The sequence below is a fragment of the Vulpes lagopus genome, chromosome 20, assembly GCF_018345385.1.
Source record: "Vulpes lagopus strain Blue_001 chromosome 20, ASM1834538v1, whole genome shotgun sequence".
NCBI classification, from domain to species: domain Eukaryota; kingdom Metazoa; phylum Chordata; class Mammalia; order Carnivora; family Canidae; genus Vulpes; species Vulpes lagopus.
Genome location: NC_054843.1, coordinates 4,064,564 through 4,081,564, shown reverse-complemented (window position 1 = coordinate 4,081,564; position 17,001 = coordinate 4,064,564). Strand labels below are relative to the sequence as shown.

Here is a 17,001-nt window from a genome sequence, read left to right as displayed (position 1 = left end):
GGAGCCCGACGTGGGACTTGATCCCAGGACCCCGGGATCATGACCTGAGCCGAAGGCAGACGCTCAATTGACTGAGCCCCCCAGGCACCCCATCAAGCGCCCATTCCAACACCCTTCCCGAGCCTGGCTCTGAGGTCGGATCGGTGATGCCTCCCGAGCCTGTTTCATGTGGGAGAGGGATGGGTGAATGCGTTCAAGCATCTTTATCAACAGGACTCCTTTCAAAAACCCAGCAGCACCAGGCACCTTGAGTTTCAGCGCCATCGAATCTGGTGCTGAAGTCATCAAACACCCCAGTCTGGGTGGCTTACGACGGCACGGATTTCTCCTTCGTATGACAAGTGAGTCGCAGGTCGGCCAGGGCTTGGCCGCTGGGTGCTGGGAGCCAGAGGAGGGTCCCTGTCAGCAGGGAAGCCAGGAGGAGCAGAAATCCCAGGTGCCCTCAGAGCTCCGGTCAGGACATGTGTGAGCCCAGGAGGTATCAAGCACATAGGGGAACGTGGCTGTCCTCCCTCAGGCAAGGGGTGAGTCTTTGTGAGCAGGATACGCTGACCCTGAAAGCCAAGCATGCTCTGGCCCAGGGAGGAGCTGGCACCTGCAGGCCCGCTGCCCTGAGCAGCAGCCCCTCGGGGAGCCAGGGCCTCTCTCTGCAGAGAAGTCTGCAAACCACAGGGTAAGACTGTGGCTCAGACCCTGTTAGGGACTAAATTAGGTCCCCACAAAACTCCTAAGTTGAAATCCTAACCCCTGGTGCCTCAGAATGTGACCTTATTTGAAAGTAGGGTCCTCATGGTGTAGTATGTCGGAGGGAAGTGGGTGGACCGCAAGCCAGTGTGACCGTGTCCTTATGAAAAAGGGGGACGTGGACACAGAGCATAGAGGCAGAGGTCCAGGTGATGCTTCTACAAGCCAAGAAACCCCAAAGACACCAGCAAAGCCCTAGAAGCCTGGGAGGGGCCTGGAACAGATGTCCTCTGGAGCCCGTGGAGGGTGCACGGCCCGGCCAACGCCTTGCACTTGGGTCTCCAGACTGAGGGAGAATAAATGTCTGCTGTTTAAGCCGCCCGATCTGTGGGGTTTGCTATGGCAGCGCAGGGACATGGATACTATTTTTACTCTGGCGGGAATTACTACATTTTCATAGTCCCATTGATTTTATTTTTAAAATTTTATTTATTTGTTCATGAGAGACACACAGAGAGGCAGAGACGCAGGCAGAGGGAGAAGCAGGCTCTGTGCAGGAAGCCCAAAGTGGGACTCGATCCCAGGATCCCGGGATCACGCCCTGAGCTGAAGGAAGATGCTCAACTGCTGAGCCACCCAGGCATCCCAGCCCCATTGATCTTAGTTCACTGTCAGCGATGAGGTCCCAGGGCCTCCCGGCTGGGAGCCCTCGGCCTCTGCTGGCGCCCGCAGTGGCCCTCACTGGCATGTCCCTACCTGGCGCACAGGGACCCTGAACGGTCCGTGTCCTGTTTCCTGCCCACGAGGGTGCTGAGTGTGGACACGTCCCAGCCTCCTGGGCGCCAGCACCCGGGAGGGCCCCACGCCTGTTCTCACTGTGCCACCTGCTGACGCTCGCCTGCCAAGCTCACCGCCTGCCAAACACGCAGCTTCCTGAAAGCGTCCTCCTCAGCGGCGACTTTGGCCATTTTCCCTTCATCAGGCTTATGTTTTTACCCTAAACTTTCATTTTATTCCATTAGGTAGTACGGCCTTCAGTGGACTGGCTTCCGCAACAGCACATTGGAGGGGCCAGGCCCGGGTCACCGCTGCGGGTTACAGTCCGGCCACAGCGTGTTCTTTCTGCAGGTCTTGTGGAATGTTCCTGAAAGCCATTCACGGGGGAGTTCACAGCCCGAGAGCAGTCCAGAAGCAGGGCGGCTGTGCTGACACTGTCCTCGGCCCTGAGCTGGGGACTGTTCCCTCCCCAAAGGGCCCGGTGCCCCCACCGGGCACCTCGCTGTGTCCTGCCCTTACTGGGAAGGCCCTTTGGCCCCTGCTTCTGGGTTCTGGGTTCTGGACCAGGCAGCTGGGGAGTGTGAGTGTGGTCAGTGAGGAGGCAGCAGGGGCCAAGGGGCTGGGGGGGTCAGTTGGAGCTCAGAGGACCTGGACCTACCAGAAGGTGGATGCGTGTCATCGTGCACTTGCCCAGACCCTCAGAACGCCCATCCCAGGGAGCGAACTCGATGTTAACCATGGACCCTGAGTGATGACGTGTCGGTGCAGGTGTGTCGACTGTGACAAAGGTACTACTCCGGTGGGGATGTCCATGGTGGGGGAAGCTGTGCATGTGTTGGGGGACGGTGGGAATGGGAAAGCTCTGTAACTTCCGCTCAATTTTGCTTTGCACCTACAACTGCTGTAAAAAAAATAGTCTAGTTAAAAAAAAAATCTGCCAATGACACAGAAACGGGCAACAAGCCCTGAGCGTCCTACTGGCCCAGCCCCCATTGGGGTGAGCCTAAGCCCCCCTCCCCAGGGCACAGCAGAGGTGAGCTCTGCAGGGAAGGGTGCAGACCCTGCCCCTCCCTATGGCAGGTGCAAGGACAGTTGCAGGGGAGTCTGGAAGTAGCTGCCCCTTGCGTGCAGGGGACCAGGGTCTCAAGCCCCTGCCCATGGTGCCATCCACCAGCTGCAAGGACCCCACGGCACCGTCCTCCAGCAGCAAGGACCCCACGGCACCATCCACCGGCTGCAAGGACCTCACGGCACCGTCATCCAGCTGCAAGGACCCCATGGCACCATCATCCAGCAGCAAGGACCCCACGGCACCGTCCACCGGCTGCAAGGACCTCACGGCACTGTCATCCAGCTGCAAGGACCCCACGGTGCCATCCTCCCGCTGCAAGGGCCCCACGGCACCATCCACTGGCTGCAAGGACTCCACAGCACCATCCTCTGGCTGCAAGGACCCCATGGTGTCATCCACCAGCTGCAATGACCCCACGGTGTCGTTCCCCGGCTGCACGGACCCTGTCCCTGCAGTTTGAGTGTCTAGGTGTCCCTTCTCCCTCCTGGAGAGGCCACCAGGTGAGGAGCAGGCAGGAGGGGCAGACGGAGGTCCCCAGGTGCTCTTGCAGCTCCCCCTGCCTCCCAGGATAGAGCCACCCTGCCTGGCTGCCCTGGGGCCTGGAGCTGCAGATGCATATGACGCCAGTGGTGAAACAGAAGAGCCTCGCACTGCAGGCGGCTGCCCCGCTCCCCACGGGGGGCTCCGGGGTGACACCGCTCAGCTTCCGATCCCCCAGCACATAGATCTTGAAGACCATCACCCGAGACCTCCCAAGGCCAGGGTTCTAACAAGCATTCAGCCTTTAAATGCCTTCTTTAAAGGAAAACTTGCTCACAAGGGCAGGAAGTAAAATGAAGGAACAAAGAAGTGTTTGGTTTGGTTTGCTTTGGTTTTGTTTTTTTATGATTTTTATCTAGTGTTAGTTTCGATTTGGGGGAGCGTCAGATGGAGGCCTGCTTCTGCCTTCCTGCGCAGCCCTGGCCTCCTGAGGGCTCCCGGGGCTCCCCACCCTTGCGCTCTGGGGCTGGGCAGGCCTGGCTCACTTCCACTCAATCACAGAGCGGGGGACCTCCGGGACCCCTTGGGCATGCGCCTGCACTTTTGCAGGTGACCTGACCTAGGACCAGCGGGTCAGCTGGGCCCGGCCTGGGCCCCCAGCTGGGAGCTGCCTTCAGCGTGGCCCCTGCCCTCTCGTGGTCCCAGCGGAGGGCTCTCCCCGGGTAGGGACCCCACACCAGAGCGAGGGTGTGCACCCAAAGAATGGGGCGTTGCGGGAAGCTGTGGACGTCCCTCCTCCGGGCTTGCAGCGCTTAACGTTAGCCCCGTGTGGCACCGGCGCGCTGCCCTGGGCTGTCCCAGGACATTCAGATCAAGACCTGCGGACACCCCGGGATGGGAGGCACATGTGAGGGGCTAAGTCAGTTAGGATGGAGCCGAGTAAGATGGCAGGCCCTCAGGCTCCCTGGCCTCCTTCTAGATGCCCCTCCGTATTGCACAGCAACGGGTAGAGCACCCCGCGCTCCCCGACGTCCTCAGGACCGCGCTGCTCTAAGGCGCTGGGTCTCCAAGTGTGGCCTGACACCAGCCTCCCACTGAGGACTCCTCGGCGATGCAGATTCCCGGGCCGCAGGCCCCAGGGCTCGGAGCAGCACCCTCCCCCCCAGTGCGCCCTGGCCCCCCAGGACCCCCCAAATGCCGCTGGAGGCTGAGGACCACAGCGTGAGTCGTGGAGGGGTGTGTGCTGCTGCTTCAGTTTCATTTCTGTGGCCAGGATGTTTGGTTTCATTTCTGTCCCTGCAGCTCAGGAGTGATCCACTCAGCATATATAAGCAGGAAGCCAAGGAGGGCAGGATGACTCTGCTCGCATCGGTTGCGGAGGTAAGAGCGGGTCCCCCTGGGCACGCGGGGTGGGCTGCTTCGCGACGTCTTCCCGCAGCAGGGGCACCTCCTCAGAGGGCTTTCCAGGAAACGTGGCTTGTGCCACAGGGCAGGAGGCTAACGGGCACGTTTCTGAAGCTGCCCCATGTGAGATTTGGGAAAGCCTGTGCTGGCGCTGGGCCCCAAGTGCCTTCCAGAGAGGGGGTGGCTGGCCTCGCAGCACCGGGCAGGCCCTCACCCTGAATCTGACCAAAAGCCCTGTGGCCACAAAGGGGCAGCTTCTGGGCACGCTTGGCTGGGCACGCGCGGTGCACACACACATCCGGGGGTGGGGTGGGAGCTTTGCGCCCCCGTGATGTTGTCAATTATGATAAGCCTCGTTAACTCTGGTCACCTGCTATATATCACATCCCCGTAGTCAGTGACAACGTAGTTAACAGTGCTGTGTTGCATGTTTGAAAGCTGCTTGGGAAGTAGGTATTGAAAGTCCTTAACAGGAGAAAACTGTATGTCCGGAAACGGATGTTAAACCAGATTTACTGCAGGGATCATTTTGCAGTCTGTGCAAATCTCAGAGAAAAATATATGACATATAAAATGTGATTTTTGAAAAATATTTTATTTATTTATTCATGAGAGACCCAGCCAGAGAGAGAGGCAGAGACACAGGCAGAGGGAGAAGCGGGCTTTCTGCAGGGGAACCTGATGTGGGACTGGATCCCGGGACTCCGGCGTCACGCCCTGGGCCAAAGGCAGACCCAAATGTGATTTTCATCCAGTTCCCGGCACAGAGCTCCGGAAATGCTTGGGATTTCCTAAGGGGGCGGGGAGGGGAGCACGCATTGTCTTCTGTGATGTTAATGAGGTGACTTTGGAAAGCATCTCAGGAGAGGGCTGGCCCAGCATTAGGGTTAGAACTTTGAGCCCCACCCCCTGAGCTCCAGGGAAGGAGAACCACTGGGGGTCCAAGCATCTCCACTGGCCTTTGACTCCATCCGTTGTGTCTGTGCAACGAGGCCACCAGAAAAACCGCAAAAGGGGAGGGTTTGGAGCGCTTCAGGGCCGGGGAGCACGGGGTGGAGCTGTGGGGAGGGTGGGCCCGGCGGCACGGAAGCTCCACCCCTGCCCCCAGACCTCGCCCTGGGCATCCCTTCCCTCTCTGGCTGTTGAGTCTGTCCCTTACTGCTAACCCAGTAACCTCGTAAGTGACCTGTTTCTCTGAGTTCTGTGAGCCGCTCTGGCTAATTATTCAGTCCCAAGGTGGGGGTGGTTGGAACCTTTGATGCGTAGCCAGTGGGTCAGGGCACAGGTGACACCGTGGGCTTGCGCGTGGCATCTGCAGTGGGCCGGATGGGGGTGCGGTGTGTGCAGGAGCCGGCTGCCAGGCCTGAGCCCTCACTCAGCCTGTGGCGTCGGGTGCTAGTTTGGGGGTACATGCGAGATAATTGATTTAATTGCCCAGTGTTGTGGAAGAAAATACACGTTGGGACTAGTCTCGGGGCCTCAGGTGCCTTCTTGCTTGTGGCATTGGTGGCACTGGGCCACCTTAGCGGCACGCTGGAAAACGGGCTCCCTTTAAAGGACAGGGCACCTGGCTTCTGGCATTCGCCACCCCCCCCCCCCCCCCCCCCCCGTCGTGGCTCGCAGTGCAGGATGGTGCCTTCGAAGGGTCACTTACAGTTGCTGATGCCAGGTCTGCCCAGCAAGGGGTGGCGTTTGCAGGGAACAGATTAGCTATAAACCACGGAGTGTTAGTGTCTCAGGGCCCCCGAAATCAAGTGTCCCGCACTCTCAGCGCCTTAGACCGCAGAGGCTTCTCGGCTCCAAGCCCTGGAGGCTGGAAGTCGGAGACCCAGGGTGTGGGCAGGGCTGGGGCCTTCCCAGACTGTGGAGGAGAGTCCTTCCTCACCTCTTCCAGCATCAGGTACCCGCCCGCAAACGTGGCATTATTTGGGGAACATACCTCAGGGCGCTGTGATGGCTCTCAGGTTGCACAGGACCTGAATCCTGGCCAAAGGGTCACCCGCCACACGGGAGCAATTCCTGCAGGTTCCTTTCTCTTTCCTGGAAACTATGACAAAATCTCCGTGAACCAGATTTTTGACACTGTGTTGTGCTTTCAGGAGAAACACATTTCTTAATTAGTGTGGAAGGAAGCAGACTGTCCGCCCCTGGCCTGAGTGGTCCTAGGGTTCAGGCCCAATCTTTGCACTTCTAGGCCAATAACCTTGAAGACCCAGCAGCAGGACGCCAGGTCAAGGGAGGACAAGTTGCAAACTGGTTGCAACTCCTCTGCAGAACCAGGCCCCGGGCAGGTCCCGGAGGCGAGGCCCCCAGGGCGGGGTAGGGGCGCTGACGCTGAGGTTCGGGCCCTCCCACCTGCAGAGCCACCTCTGGGGATTGGCAGGGCTCCGGGGAAGTTCCAAGCACGTGAAAAGCAGGAGGAACAAGCCCTGGGGGCGTGGGGGCCATCTTCAAGATCCAGATCCAAAGTCTACCCTCCTTGATGGTAGCCCTCAGCGATGCGTTTTCTTTTCCTTCTTCTTTTTTTTTTTTAAAGATTAATTTAATTAATTTATTTCAGAAAGAGAAACTTTAAATACCCCACAAAGCCCCTGCATGTTTGCTCAGGTTCCCCAGGGTGCCCGGGCGCACAGTTTGGGAACCATCGCCTTAGGATCCTGGGTCATTCCTTCTCTTCACCTGCATGTCATCCGGGGGGCTTACCTGTGACATAGGTCACCTTGTAAAGGCACTTGGGGGTGCCTTCGGCAGAGGGGACACTGTCTCCGCGGACCCAGCGGCAGGTCACTCCCTCGGGTCCCCCTGTCCCAGCTGCATCAGGACTGGGTGGATGGTGGACAGAGACACCAGGAGAGTCCAGATTGAGGGTGAGGGGGGAGACTGAGCTCAGGCGAGCCTCCTGAGCTTGTGCTGTCTGTGGCCTGGGTGGACAGACAGCCTGGGTTTTGTGACACATCCTGGGGTCCAGCCGCACCCCTGCTCTGTCTCCTGCAAGGAAGGATGAGACCATCCAAAGACGAGGCCCTGTAGTGACCAAGGATGCAGGCAGAGTCTCAGGGATGATGTAAAGCAATTCCCTTGTCCCCCAACTGCTGTCCCTCGGGCCAGACTGCACGTCCTCAGGGGCCAGGGAGCCCTGCCCTCCGGTCGGCCTCCTCCTATCCTCGGCCTGGGTCCTCCTAGCGTCCCACCCTTTACCTACCCTGAGGACCCCTTCTTCCTCTGGCTGCTGGCTCAACCCCTGTAAGCAGATTCCAGCCCGTTCCCCCTGCAGGGTCTGGTTGGGAGTGGGGGCACGCAGGGTCCCCCTTGGGTGCTTTCCCACCTGACGAGAGGGAAGGAGGGAAGGAAATCCGCTCTCTGAGGGCGGCCTCTGTGATCCCCGTGTCAGACGGGCCACCTTTCTCCTGCCCGTGCGCCTCCTCCCTGGCACGCTGTGCCGTGCGTGCCCCCCTTTATCTTGTCCATCTCACCAGAGACAACTCCGTGCTGCTCGCTTGATGGGATCGTGCTGCCTCCATCCCGCCGCACACACGAATCCCGGGAGCGGTGTTTCTGCACTGCCCGGGCCTCTCCCTGCACACCCGTGTCTTCAGCTGAGACCTCTCCTCCCGCGCCCGCCAGCTCCCACCAGGAAAGGCAGAGAACGCAGATTCCTAAATACCATCGCTCGCCTGCCCTGCTGTAAATTGCTTATAAAACTGTTACCGAAAATGGGTTCGCCCCTTGTTGGCCTCCGGGAGCCAAAGGGCACAACCAACCAAGCCAAAGAATAGGACAAGGAGGGGTGTCCTTGGAGGAAGTAAAGGGGAACACGGGAGCTATTTCCCCAAGCAGCACCTCCTCAAACAACACAACTGGGCACGGTATAAGCTGGGGCGCTTGCATGTTCACGAGGGGCTCGTGCAGTGGGGAGCGCAGCGTGCAATTGGGGCAAAAGCCATCTTTTTTTTTTCTCTCTTTTTTTTGGCTCCACAACCCAGCGTGGAGCCCAACGCAGGGCTCAAACTCAAGACCCTGAGATCAAGAGCCAGTGCTTAGCTGACTGAGCCACCCAGGCGCCCCAGGGGCAAAAGCCATGTTAAGCGCCAGAGTCGGGGTGCTGGGCGACGGAAGCCACGGGGCCGGCCAGAGGCGACGCCGTCAGTTCTGCGCCCCAGTTGGTCTGGCACCTGAGCGCTCAGGGGGTTCGGATCCTGCAGTGACAGCTCAGGAGCGTGTTGGCCAATCTTTGTTTTGAGCCGACGCCGGGACGGATTGACTGTCTCTGATCCCACGAGGCTCTCTCCTGGCTTCGTAGTGGCTGCTGCTTCTTTCCTTCTTTTCTTGCCTTAAAATCCTAAACTACCGGGGTCTATTCTTGTGCAATTTCGACATATCCCCGGACCTTCCGGAAGAAACGTGCTTTGGGGAAGTAGTGCTGGTCAGGCCTAGATCCCGGGGTGGCCGGGGCCTAACATGACCTTTCTAAAGTCAAGAAAGTTGTAGCTCAACTTCCTTTTCCTGGGGACCCCTAAATTCTCACTTCTTGCAAAATCGTAAAGCGAGGATAAGACCTGATGAGACACTAGGGACCAGAGCCAAGGAGCACGGCAATGCCCACGACCCTAGACCGCCCATGATTTGCTTGTGAGCCTCCTTGCCGCTAAGGGGGGTGCCCAGATGGATCTCATCCTTCACTCTTGGATGAAGGGGAGCACTCGATTCACCCGGAGAGCCAACTCCTCCAGCTTGACCCTCTGCAAAGTCGTTTACTGTGTATTTATATCACGGAGGTTAATAGAACTTAAATGATTTCCTTATGTAAACCGACGGATTTGTCCTTGAGGTCGGTTTTACCTAAAAAAAAAAAAAAAAAAAGTGGAGACGTTTTACATGGTACAATATTGTGATTTGTAAGAAACACTATTTGACCATCCAGATGACCAAAATATATTTCTCATATATATCTGGTCTCCGTCCACAGGTCTTGGCTCACAGCTCCAAAGACCATTAGAATTTCCTAAGTGTTGAGAGTCCTAGAGGTATCTTCTGTTATATTGATGAAGGTGACCTCTGGCCCCCCACCCCAGGGCGGGTGCTGTGCCCGGAGGGCCGGCCACGTGGGTGCAGGATTGGAGCTTCCGGTCCCCGCCTCACCCCAACCTCCAGGGTGGGAGAGGGGCTGGAGGCTGGGTCACCCAGTGGCCCATGACTCAGTCAGTCCTGCCTGTGTAATGAAGGCTCCGTGAAACCCAAAAGGACTGGGTAGGGAGCTTCTAGGTCGGTGAGCTTGTAGGGGCGGGGGGTGGGTGCAGGGGAGGGCAGGGGAGCTCCCCGTCCTTTCCTGGGACCCCCACCCCCTTCACGTCTCTCCATCTGGCTGTTCGTTCATATACATCATCGATCACATCCTTTAGCAGGCTGGTTACTAAGCGCTGCCCGGGGTTCTGTGAGCCGCTCCAGCAACGTGGAAGCAGGAGGCCGAGGAGCTCCAATCTGTGGCGTGGGGCAGAGGCTCATGTGGGAGCCGGGGGCGTGCAGCCGCCGTCGGGAGGGGGGTGCGGGGCGGGCTCGGGGGACTGGCCCTGCACGTGGGGTCCGATGCCATCTCTGGGCAGACAGGATCGGAGCTAAGCCCTGCCGGTGTCTGAGAACTGCCTGGGCTTGCAGGGGGAGCCCCCACGTCGGAACCGGACCCGGGGAACCCGAAAAGAGCTGGTGTCAGTGGGCCCAGGGTCGCAGGGTCTCTGAACCTGCTGAGGGGCAGGCGGAAGCGGCCGTCAGGTGAAACCAGGATTCTGCAGGGCAGCAGGATAAGGCGGGGACATGGTCGAGTGGAAAAGCATCGGATGCTGAAAACATCAAAGGCTCAAACTCAGAGAGATGAAGGGAACCTGGAAGAAGCAAACTCCCCGTAGATACCCAGGAATTCGTGTTGGTCCCCAGTCACAGGGAGGGACGCTCTGAGAGCCTCTTTCTGGAAAGCCAGCGCCAGGCGATGCGGCTCTCCCGACAGGTTCACGACAGTGTGTTTAGAAGGGGGCCGTCCACGCAGGACACCCACCACCGGGACGGGCCGGCTGCGGGGGGGCACCTGGGCATCCTCAGCTCCTGAGTTTCTGCTCCGTCTGGTGCTCAACATTCACCCACAGGGGGGACCGGAGGTGCTGGCACAGGATGCGAACAGCGCGGGGTAGAACACGCGCAGGAAACCAGGGTGCTGGCGGTATAGACGAAGTGTCTCCTCCAGGGGAGCCTGTCATTGCCTGTAAGCAGAGGGCACGACCGAGCTCTGGCTCAGGGCACCAGCTGGCACAGGTGTGGACGGCCCTGGGAGTTCGCACACCTACCTGAGCCCTCGTGAGTGCGCCGCGAGTGGGACTGGCAGAGAGGGATGGCCCAGCGGGCGCTGCTGGGGTCCCCAGGAGCAGGGCCCGTCCAGGGTGCTGGTGCCAGCGAATCCTGCCCTAGGACAGTGGCCTTTCCAGTCACTGCAGGGAAGGTAGCGGTCCCTTCCCTCGTTTGTTCATGCGGCCCGAGTCCAGGAGCACCTGCCGCCTGCCGCGTGCCTTGGAGCGGGGGGCTCGGCGTGCAGAAGACAATCCCTGCCGTCACGAGGTGACAGGTGACAATCAAGTAGAGAGCAAGTGACTTTGCAGGTGCACAGATGAAGGCAGAGGACGTCTTCTACCCGAAGGCCTCCCGGGGCTTCCTCCCGCGGGGCTGGCCCCCCCCAACAGCGCCTTCCCTGCCTCCCTTGAGCCCGAACCCAAGTGTCAGGTCCAGTCCCAGCAATGCCAGGAAGGCCAGGGCCCCCTCCCCCCACAGAGGAGCTGCCCCTGGACCCGGCTCTCCGAGCACCCCTCCATGAGAAACGGGGAGCTTCGAAGACGGAGAGACAAAGCCTGGCATGGAGCTTCCGGTGGCTCCTTTGCTGAACTCCTAAAGCTTAAATTTTTTTTTTTTTTAAAGAACATAAAACAAGACAGAAATGGGCAGGCCTCCTCCCAGGGGCTCCCACGCAGCTGGGGAGGGAGCGGCCCCGAGACGCCCCAGTCCCATGAGCCCGCACTGGGCCTGTCCTCCTGGGCCGGCGGGGCCTGGCGAGCCCGTAGCACACCACCGCTCTCAGCCCGCTGGCACCGCCACGCGTGTCACGGTGAAGACTGCGCAGGGCCGCCCCCACGGCGACTCTGGCCCCCAGGCCCCCATCCAGTGCCGACAGGGTGTCAAAACCAACCCTGGTTTCCGAGGATCTGATTTCCTGAAATCAGATCGTGAAGTTCATCTTCGAGAGACGGTGCCGCCACTTGGTGTGGGAACCACGGAGTCTCCTTGCTTTTGCTCCGTCTCCCGCCCCCAGAAGCAGAGCCTAAGGCAGGAGCCCGTGCGCAGGGGTGTGGGGAGCAGGGTCTGGGCAAGTGCAGCCGACCCCAGGAGGGCAATGGGCCCCTTCGGGAGTGGGCCTCCAGGACCCGGGTAGGAACGTGCCCGGCTGAGGGGTGGGACAGAGGTGGTCACAGCCCCCAAGGGTCAGAGCTGGCCTCAGAAGGTTTACTCGGCTCCCCCGCAGGGTCGTGCATGCTGGGGAGCCGGGCAGGTGAGGGCAGGTGCAGGCAGGTGGCCCACTGCGGCTTCAGGGAAGCCCCCAGCGCAGCTGCAGGGCGGGGCGGACCCAGGCAGGCGCCCGAGGGCCGCTCTGCAGGTGGTAGGTGACCACTTCTGTGTCACACAGACACACACACACACACACACACACACACACACTCGCCCTCCCACCTGGGGGCGGGTGTCAGCCCCCACGGCTTAGCGGCCGGCCACCCCGCCCTTCCGCGACCTCACCTGTGAATGCGAGATCCCGGGGAGCACAGGGCGGTGGTGAGAATTCAGCGGGTCAGCACGTAGGGTGCAGGGAAGAACTCCAGGACGGAGAGAGTTCTGGGTCCCCGGGCCTGGTGGCAGTCGGCCCCAATCCTGGGACGCTGGCTTTGTGTGATCGCTGTGCCTCGCCGTGCCCTTGCCCCTTATCCACGCCACCTGCCCTCCTTACCTAGGCTCCGCTATGTGAGTAGTCATCATGTCCCTCAACAGCTCACAGTGTCACCTGGCCCTCCGCCACACCTTCTGGTGATGACCCTCCCAATGCCCAGAGTCACGCCAACCCTTTCTATTCCCTGAGCTTATCCTGACCACAGGACCTTTGCACCTGCATTTCCTCTGCCTCCCAGCCAGCCCCCTCCAAGGTTCGCTCCTCTGCTCAGCCTATTTCCTGTTCCAGGCACATCTTCAAAGAGAGCCTCCCCCCGCCCCTGCCCGCCCCCCTGCTGCCCGGCCGGCAGTCGGTCAGGAACAATTATTTCTAGTCTCGGGCCTGCCTTTCTTCCACACACGCCATCATCACCGGGAGTTGTACTTTTGAAGCGTTCTTGGTCGGAAGGCTTGTTTGTCTGGGGGGGCGGGGGCGTCTCCCTGCCCGAATGTAGGGGCCAGAGGCGGACACCTTATCTGCATCCCCGTGGCTGAAAGCACACGACACATACCAGGTCCTCCTGTCACTCTGCTCAGGCCGCCATAAACGAAGTGCCGCCGTCCGGGTGGTTTAAACAACAGTTTTATTTTCTCAAGGTCTTGGAGGACGGCAGTCCAAGCTCAAGGTGTGGAGGTGCCCCGGAGGCTTGTCTCCTCGGCGTGGAGATGGCCACCTTTCCACACGGCCGTCCCTCTGGTCCCGCTGTGCGCGTCCGTGTCCTAATCCCTCCCTCCAAGGACACCAGTCAGACGGGATCAGGGCCATCACCCCCTAGGACCTTGTTTTGCCTTAACCACCTCTTTATTATTTTTAAAGATTTTATTTACTTATTCATGAGAGACCCAGAGAGGGGCAGAGGCACAGGCAGAGGGAGAAGCAGGCTCCATGCAGGGAGCCCGACGTGGGACTCGATCCCAGGACCCCAGGATCATGACTTGGGCTGAAGGCGGCGCTAAACCTCTGAGCCACCTGGGTGCCCCTCTCTTCTCTGTTCGTGGGATTCGATCCCGGATCTCCAGGATCGCACCCTGGGCCAAAGGCAGGCGCCAAACCGCTGCGCCACCCAGGGATCCCTCTTCTCTGTTCTTATCATTAAGTCCCCAGTGGTGCCCATCAGCAGCCACTGCTTAGGGACAACAGGTGTCCGTGGTGACACCGCTTCCTCCATGAAAGCAGATTCACCCCCCAGATCTAAACAACATCACGTAACTCACAAACAAGTGGTTTGAAAGTATAACAAACCGATACACAGCAGGTGTCCCCTGCCCCTTTCCTCCCGCCCCACCCCCCACCGCCCCAGCCCCAGAGGCCTCAGAGGCCTGTCCCCCCACCCAATCTGGCCTGTGTCTCCATGCAGGGGTGGGTTGTATGGGGCTGGGCCAGGCAGGGGCCGGCAAAGGTCCAGCCTGGGAGGGGACTGCTTGGGAACATTGAGCCACTCTGCACCCCGTGTCTTTGCAGAGCTCGCCGAGAAGACTTGGAGGTGCTGAGCAACGGGGAGCGCTCCCGCCGGCTCAGACTACGTGACCACTCATGTCTAAGGCCCACAGTCCTTGGCCATATCGGAGGCACAATGTGGTTATTCCCCGACAGCAACCAGAAAAAGAAATGAATTTTGTCCAGCAGCAGCCGCCGCCATCTGGCGCGGCAGCGAGACAAATGATGTATCCCCCAAACTGTCAGGTGGGAGTGCAGGATCCGGTTTATCTCACCAAGGAGTTCAATTTGCTGACACTGAACCCCCAGCAACCAGGAGGAAGCAGGCACCAACAGACGGCAAAGGTAGGTCATGCAGAGGGGCTTCAGGAAAGGTGCGTTCCAGCCGCTGGCCGGAGGTGAGAACCCCAGCCACGACCGTAAACCCGCCGAGTCTGGTCCAATCCCACCAGAAAAGCTGGTGCCCTGCCGTCTCCCAGGCACCTCCAACGAGCACCAGGGACATACCCAGACTCTGGGGCAACAAGCCTGGGGCTTCTGTTCCAGACGCTGGGGTCTCCCTCCCTGCAGGGGGAGCTTCTCCTGCAGTGTCTGTGGTCACAGGGCTATACGAGGCCATGTGGGGCCCCCATTGCTAACCCATGCCCCCCCAGCCCGCCCCCAGCGGGCTGCCCAGGGTCTGCTGCTGGTCCTCCCTCTGGCCAGGAGCTCCCGCCCTGGGTAGGGCCCTGCTCAGCGGGGCACCTCCAGCCCCGTCATCCCCGCATCAGCAGGAGCAAAGCCCCTGCAGGAAGAGGAGCGGGAGGGGGTACTCCCTGAAGGAGGGACGGCCACCTCCTGTCTGCGTCCCGACGTCAGGACAGGCACCCATCCTGCCACAACGTCCCGACGACGAGGACGCTCCCCTCCGCGGCCAGGCTGCCCAGTGTGCCGTGCCTCTTCCAGAGCCCCGAGAAGAGCCTGTACAGCCAGTACGAGCAGAGGGTGCGCCCCTGCATCGACCTCATCGACTCCCTGCGGGCGCTGGGCGTGGAGCAGGACCTGGCCCTGCCGGCCATCGCCGTCATCGGGGACCAGAGCTCCGGCAAGAGCTCCGTGCTGGAGGCGCTGTCGGGGGTCGCCCTCCCCAGGGGCAGCGGTAAGCTCGCGGGCCACGGAGCACCCCTGGGGCGCGAGCGGCTGCAGACAGGCCAGGGCAGGCTGAGGTCCCCAGCGCGTGGCCCAGGCTGGCAGGGCCGGGGGGGGGGTCCCCGCTGCCCCTGGGTTTCAGACTCCCCCTTTGGCACCAAGTAGCTCTCGCTGGGCCTGTGTCAGTGGAGGCGTTTTCCCAGTGGTCTCCGTGCGAGCGTGGAGACGTTTCTTGGATCACGTGGAGTTTGTAGAGTCTCAGGTGACATGTGAAGAGTGTTCTAGATGTTTGGAACTGTTTTCCCTTATTATTTTTTTTTTAAGATTTTATATATTTATTCATGAGAGACACAGAGAGAGGTGGGGGGGGGGCAGAGACACAGGCAGAGGGAGAAGCAGGCCCCATGCAGGGAGCCCGATGTGGGACTCGATCCCATGTCTCCAGGATCACGCCCTGAGCTGAGGGCAGATGCTCAACCGCGGAGCCACCCAGGTGTCCCCACTGTTTTCCTTTAAGAAAAAAATTAAGTGTGTGGAGTTAAGAGGCTGTCGTACATTTACAATTTAATGAAATAAAGAGAAAAGGCAGGGAGGAGACGGTACCCTCCAAGTGGGTTGGGGGGAGGCTCCATCCTGGTCCCTTCCCTTGGTCCCAGACCTGATCCGAACCCAGGGGTTGGGGGCCACCGATGCCGTCTTGCCTGGGCCGCCCCCAGGCACAGAGGAGGGCATGGGGACCCCGGAGGGCTGCCCGCCGGTCACCCCGGCCTGCACCCTCTCCCGGCCACTGGCAGCGCGGTCCTTGACGTCAGGGTGTCCTGTGAGGTCCTGCTCAGCCCTGCAGGCACCTGATGCATGAGAGAGGGAAGGTTTGGAGCAGTTGCTCCTCTGCTCTGCCCTGGGGTCAGCATCCTGGGCAGAGGTGCAGCTTGGTGGAGGGACTGGAGGCCAGTGACACGTGTGTGGCTCTGGGCCTGTCCCCAGGCTGGAGGAGGAGATGATGCAGCCCTTAAAGGGCCAGCACATGGAGGATACATGCAGTGCCCGGGGCTTCGCCCAAGAAGCTCTGGGCAGTTCCAGCCTTTCTGAGCTCGGGCTGCACACGGTACCCTGAGAACGCCCTTGACCCACCTCCTTTGGATGTCCAGACTCTTGCCCTGGCTCTTGCTGCCTTCTCCCCGCACCCTCCGACCCCCGGGGTGAGGGGGCTTCGAGGTGGGGGGACAGATCCCACTGCTCCCACGTTTCCACCTGTCCTCCGCCCACAGCAGCCAGCTGGACAGGTGCAGGCCCCACGGCCAAAGCCGGAGGTGCGACTCCAGCCCAAGAGTCCTGGGGGACCTCAGACATGCAGAGCCTCAGCTCACAGCTTCGTGGCAGGGACCGTGGCCGTGGTGGCCTGCAGGCTCTGGGTGGCCACAGAGAACAGACCCCGGGGGCAGCTCCAAACGCCTCTGTCCTCGGACCTGTGACCCTCTGTGCCCGTCCAGTCCAGGCCCCCCATCGCTACCCAGTCCTGGCGAGGGACCGAGATTTCAGATGGGGACACTGGGGCAGGTCCTTTGGGGTGGTGGGGGAAGGGGGTGAGAGGAGGGGGCCCCGCGAACCCTCCTATTAAAGGGAACTTAGAATGTTCGGGACGCTGTCTCAGGAATTGTGACCCGGTGCCCGCTGGTGCTGAAGCTGAAGAGGCAGCCGCAGGAGGCGTGGAGGGGGAGGATCAGCTACCGCAAGACGGAGCTGCAGCTCCAGGACCCCTCCCAGGTGGAGAAGGAGATCCGCCAAGGTAGGAGGCCCGGGTTTCTGCAGGTGCGGCTCCGGGGCCGCTCCCTCGCCGTCCTGGCCTCTTCTCTGCCTCCTGGTCCTCGGGCTTCTTGGTCCCCACCAGCGAGCCCACTGCCTTTCCTTCCAGGCTCTCCACGGGCTGCTCCTCCTGCCTCGCACGCTGCCCCCTCCTGTGGGAAGTGCCCCCCGCAGGACTCCCTGCTGTCCTGGTCACCGCTGTCCC

The 17,001-nt window shown here is 60.5% G+C and overlaps 1 protein-coding gene across 2 annotated transcripts in view; it reads left to right on the top strand.

Moving 5' to 3' along the window:
* The first annotated feature begins 4,249 nt into the window (after positions 1-4,249).
* The window catches only part of MX2 (MX dynamin like GTPase 2), a 32,683-nt gene continuing 19,931 nt past the window's right edge, over positions 4,250-17,001 (top strand). The window contains exons 1-4 of one of the 2 annotated variants that reach the window (XM_041734844.1): positions 4,250-4,393; positions 13,890-14,210; positions 14,724-15,003; positions 16,645-16,779. In XM_041734844.1, coding sequence (XP_041590778.1) covers positions 13,962-14,210; positions 14,724-15,003; positions 16,645-16,779 — 664 coding nt within the window. In that variant the 5' untranslated portion in view covers positions 4,250-4,393; positions 13,890-13,961. The remainder of the gene's footprint in view (positions 4,394-13,889; positions 14,211-14,723; positions 15,004-16,644; positions 16,780-17,001) is intronic. The other variant, XM_041734845.1, reaches the window with a different exon arrangement.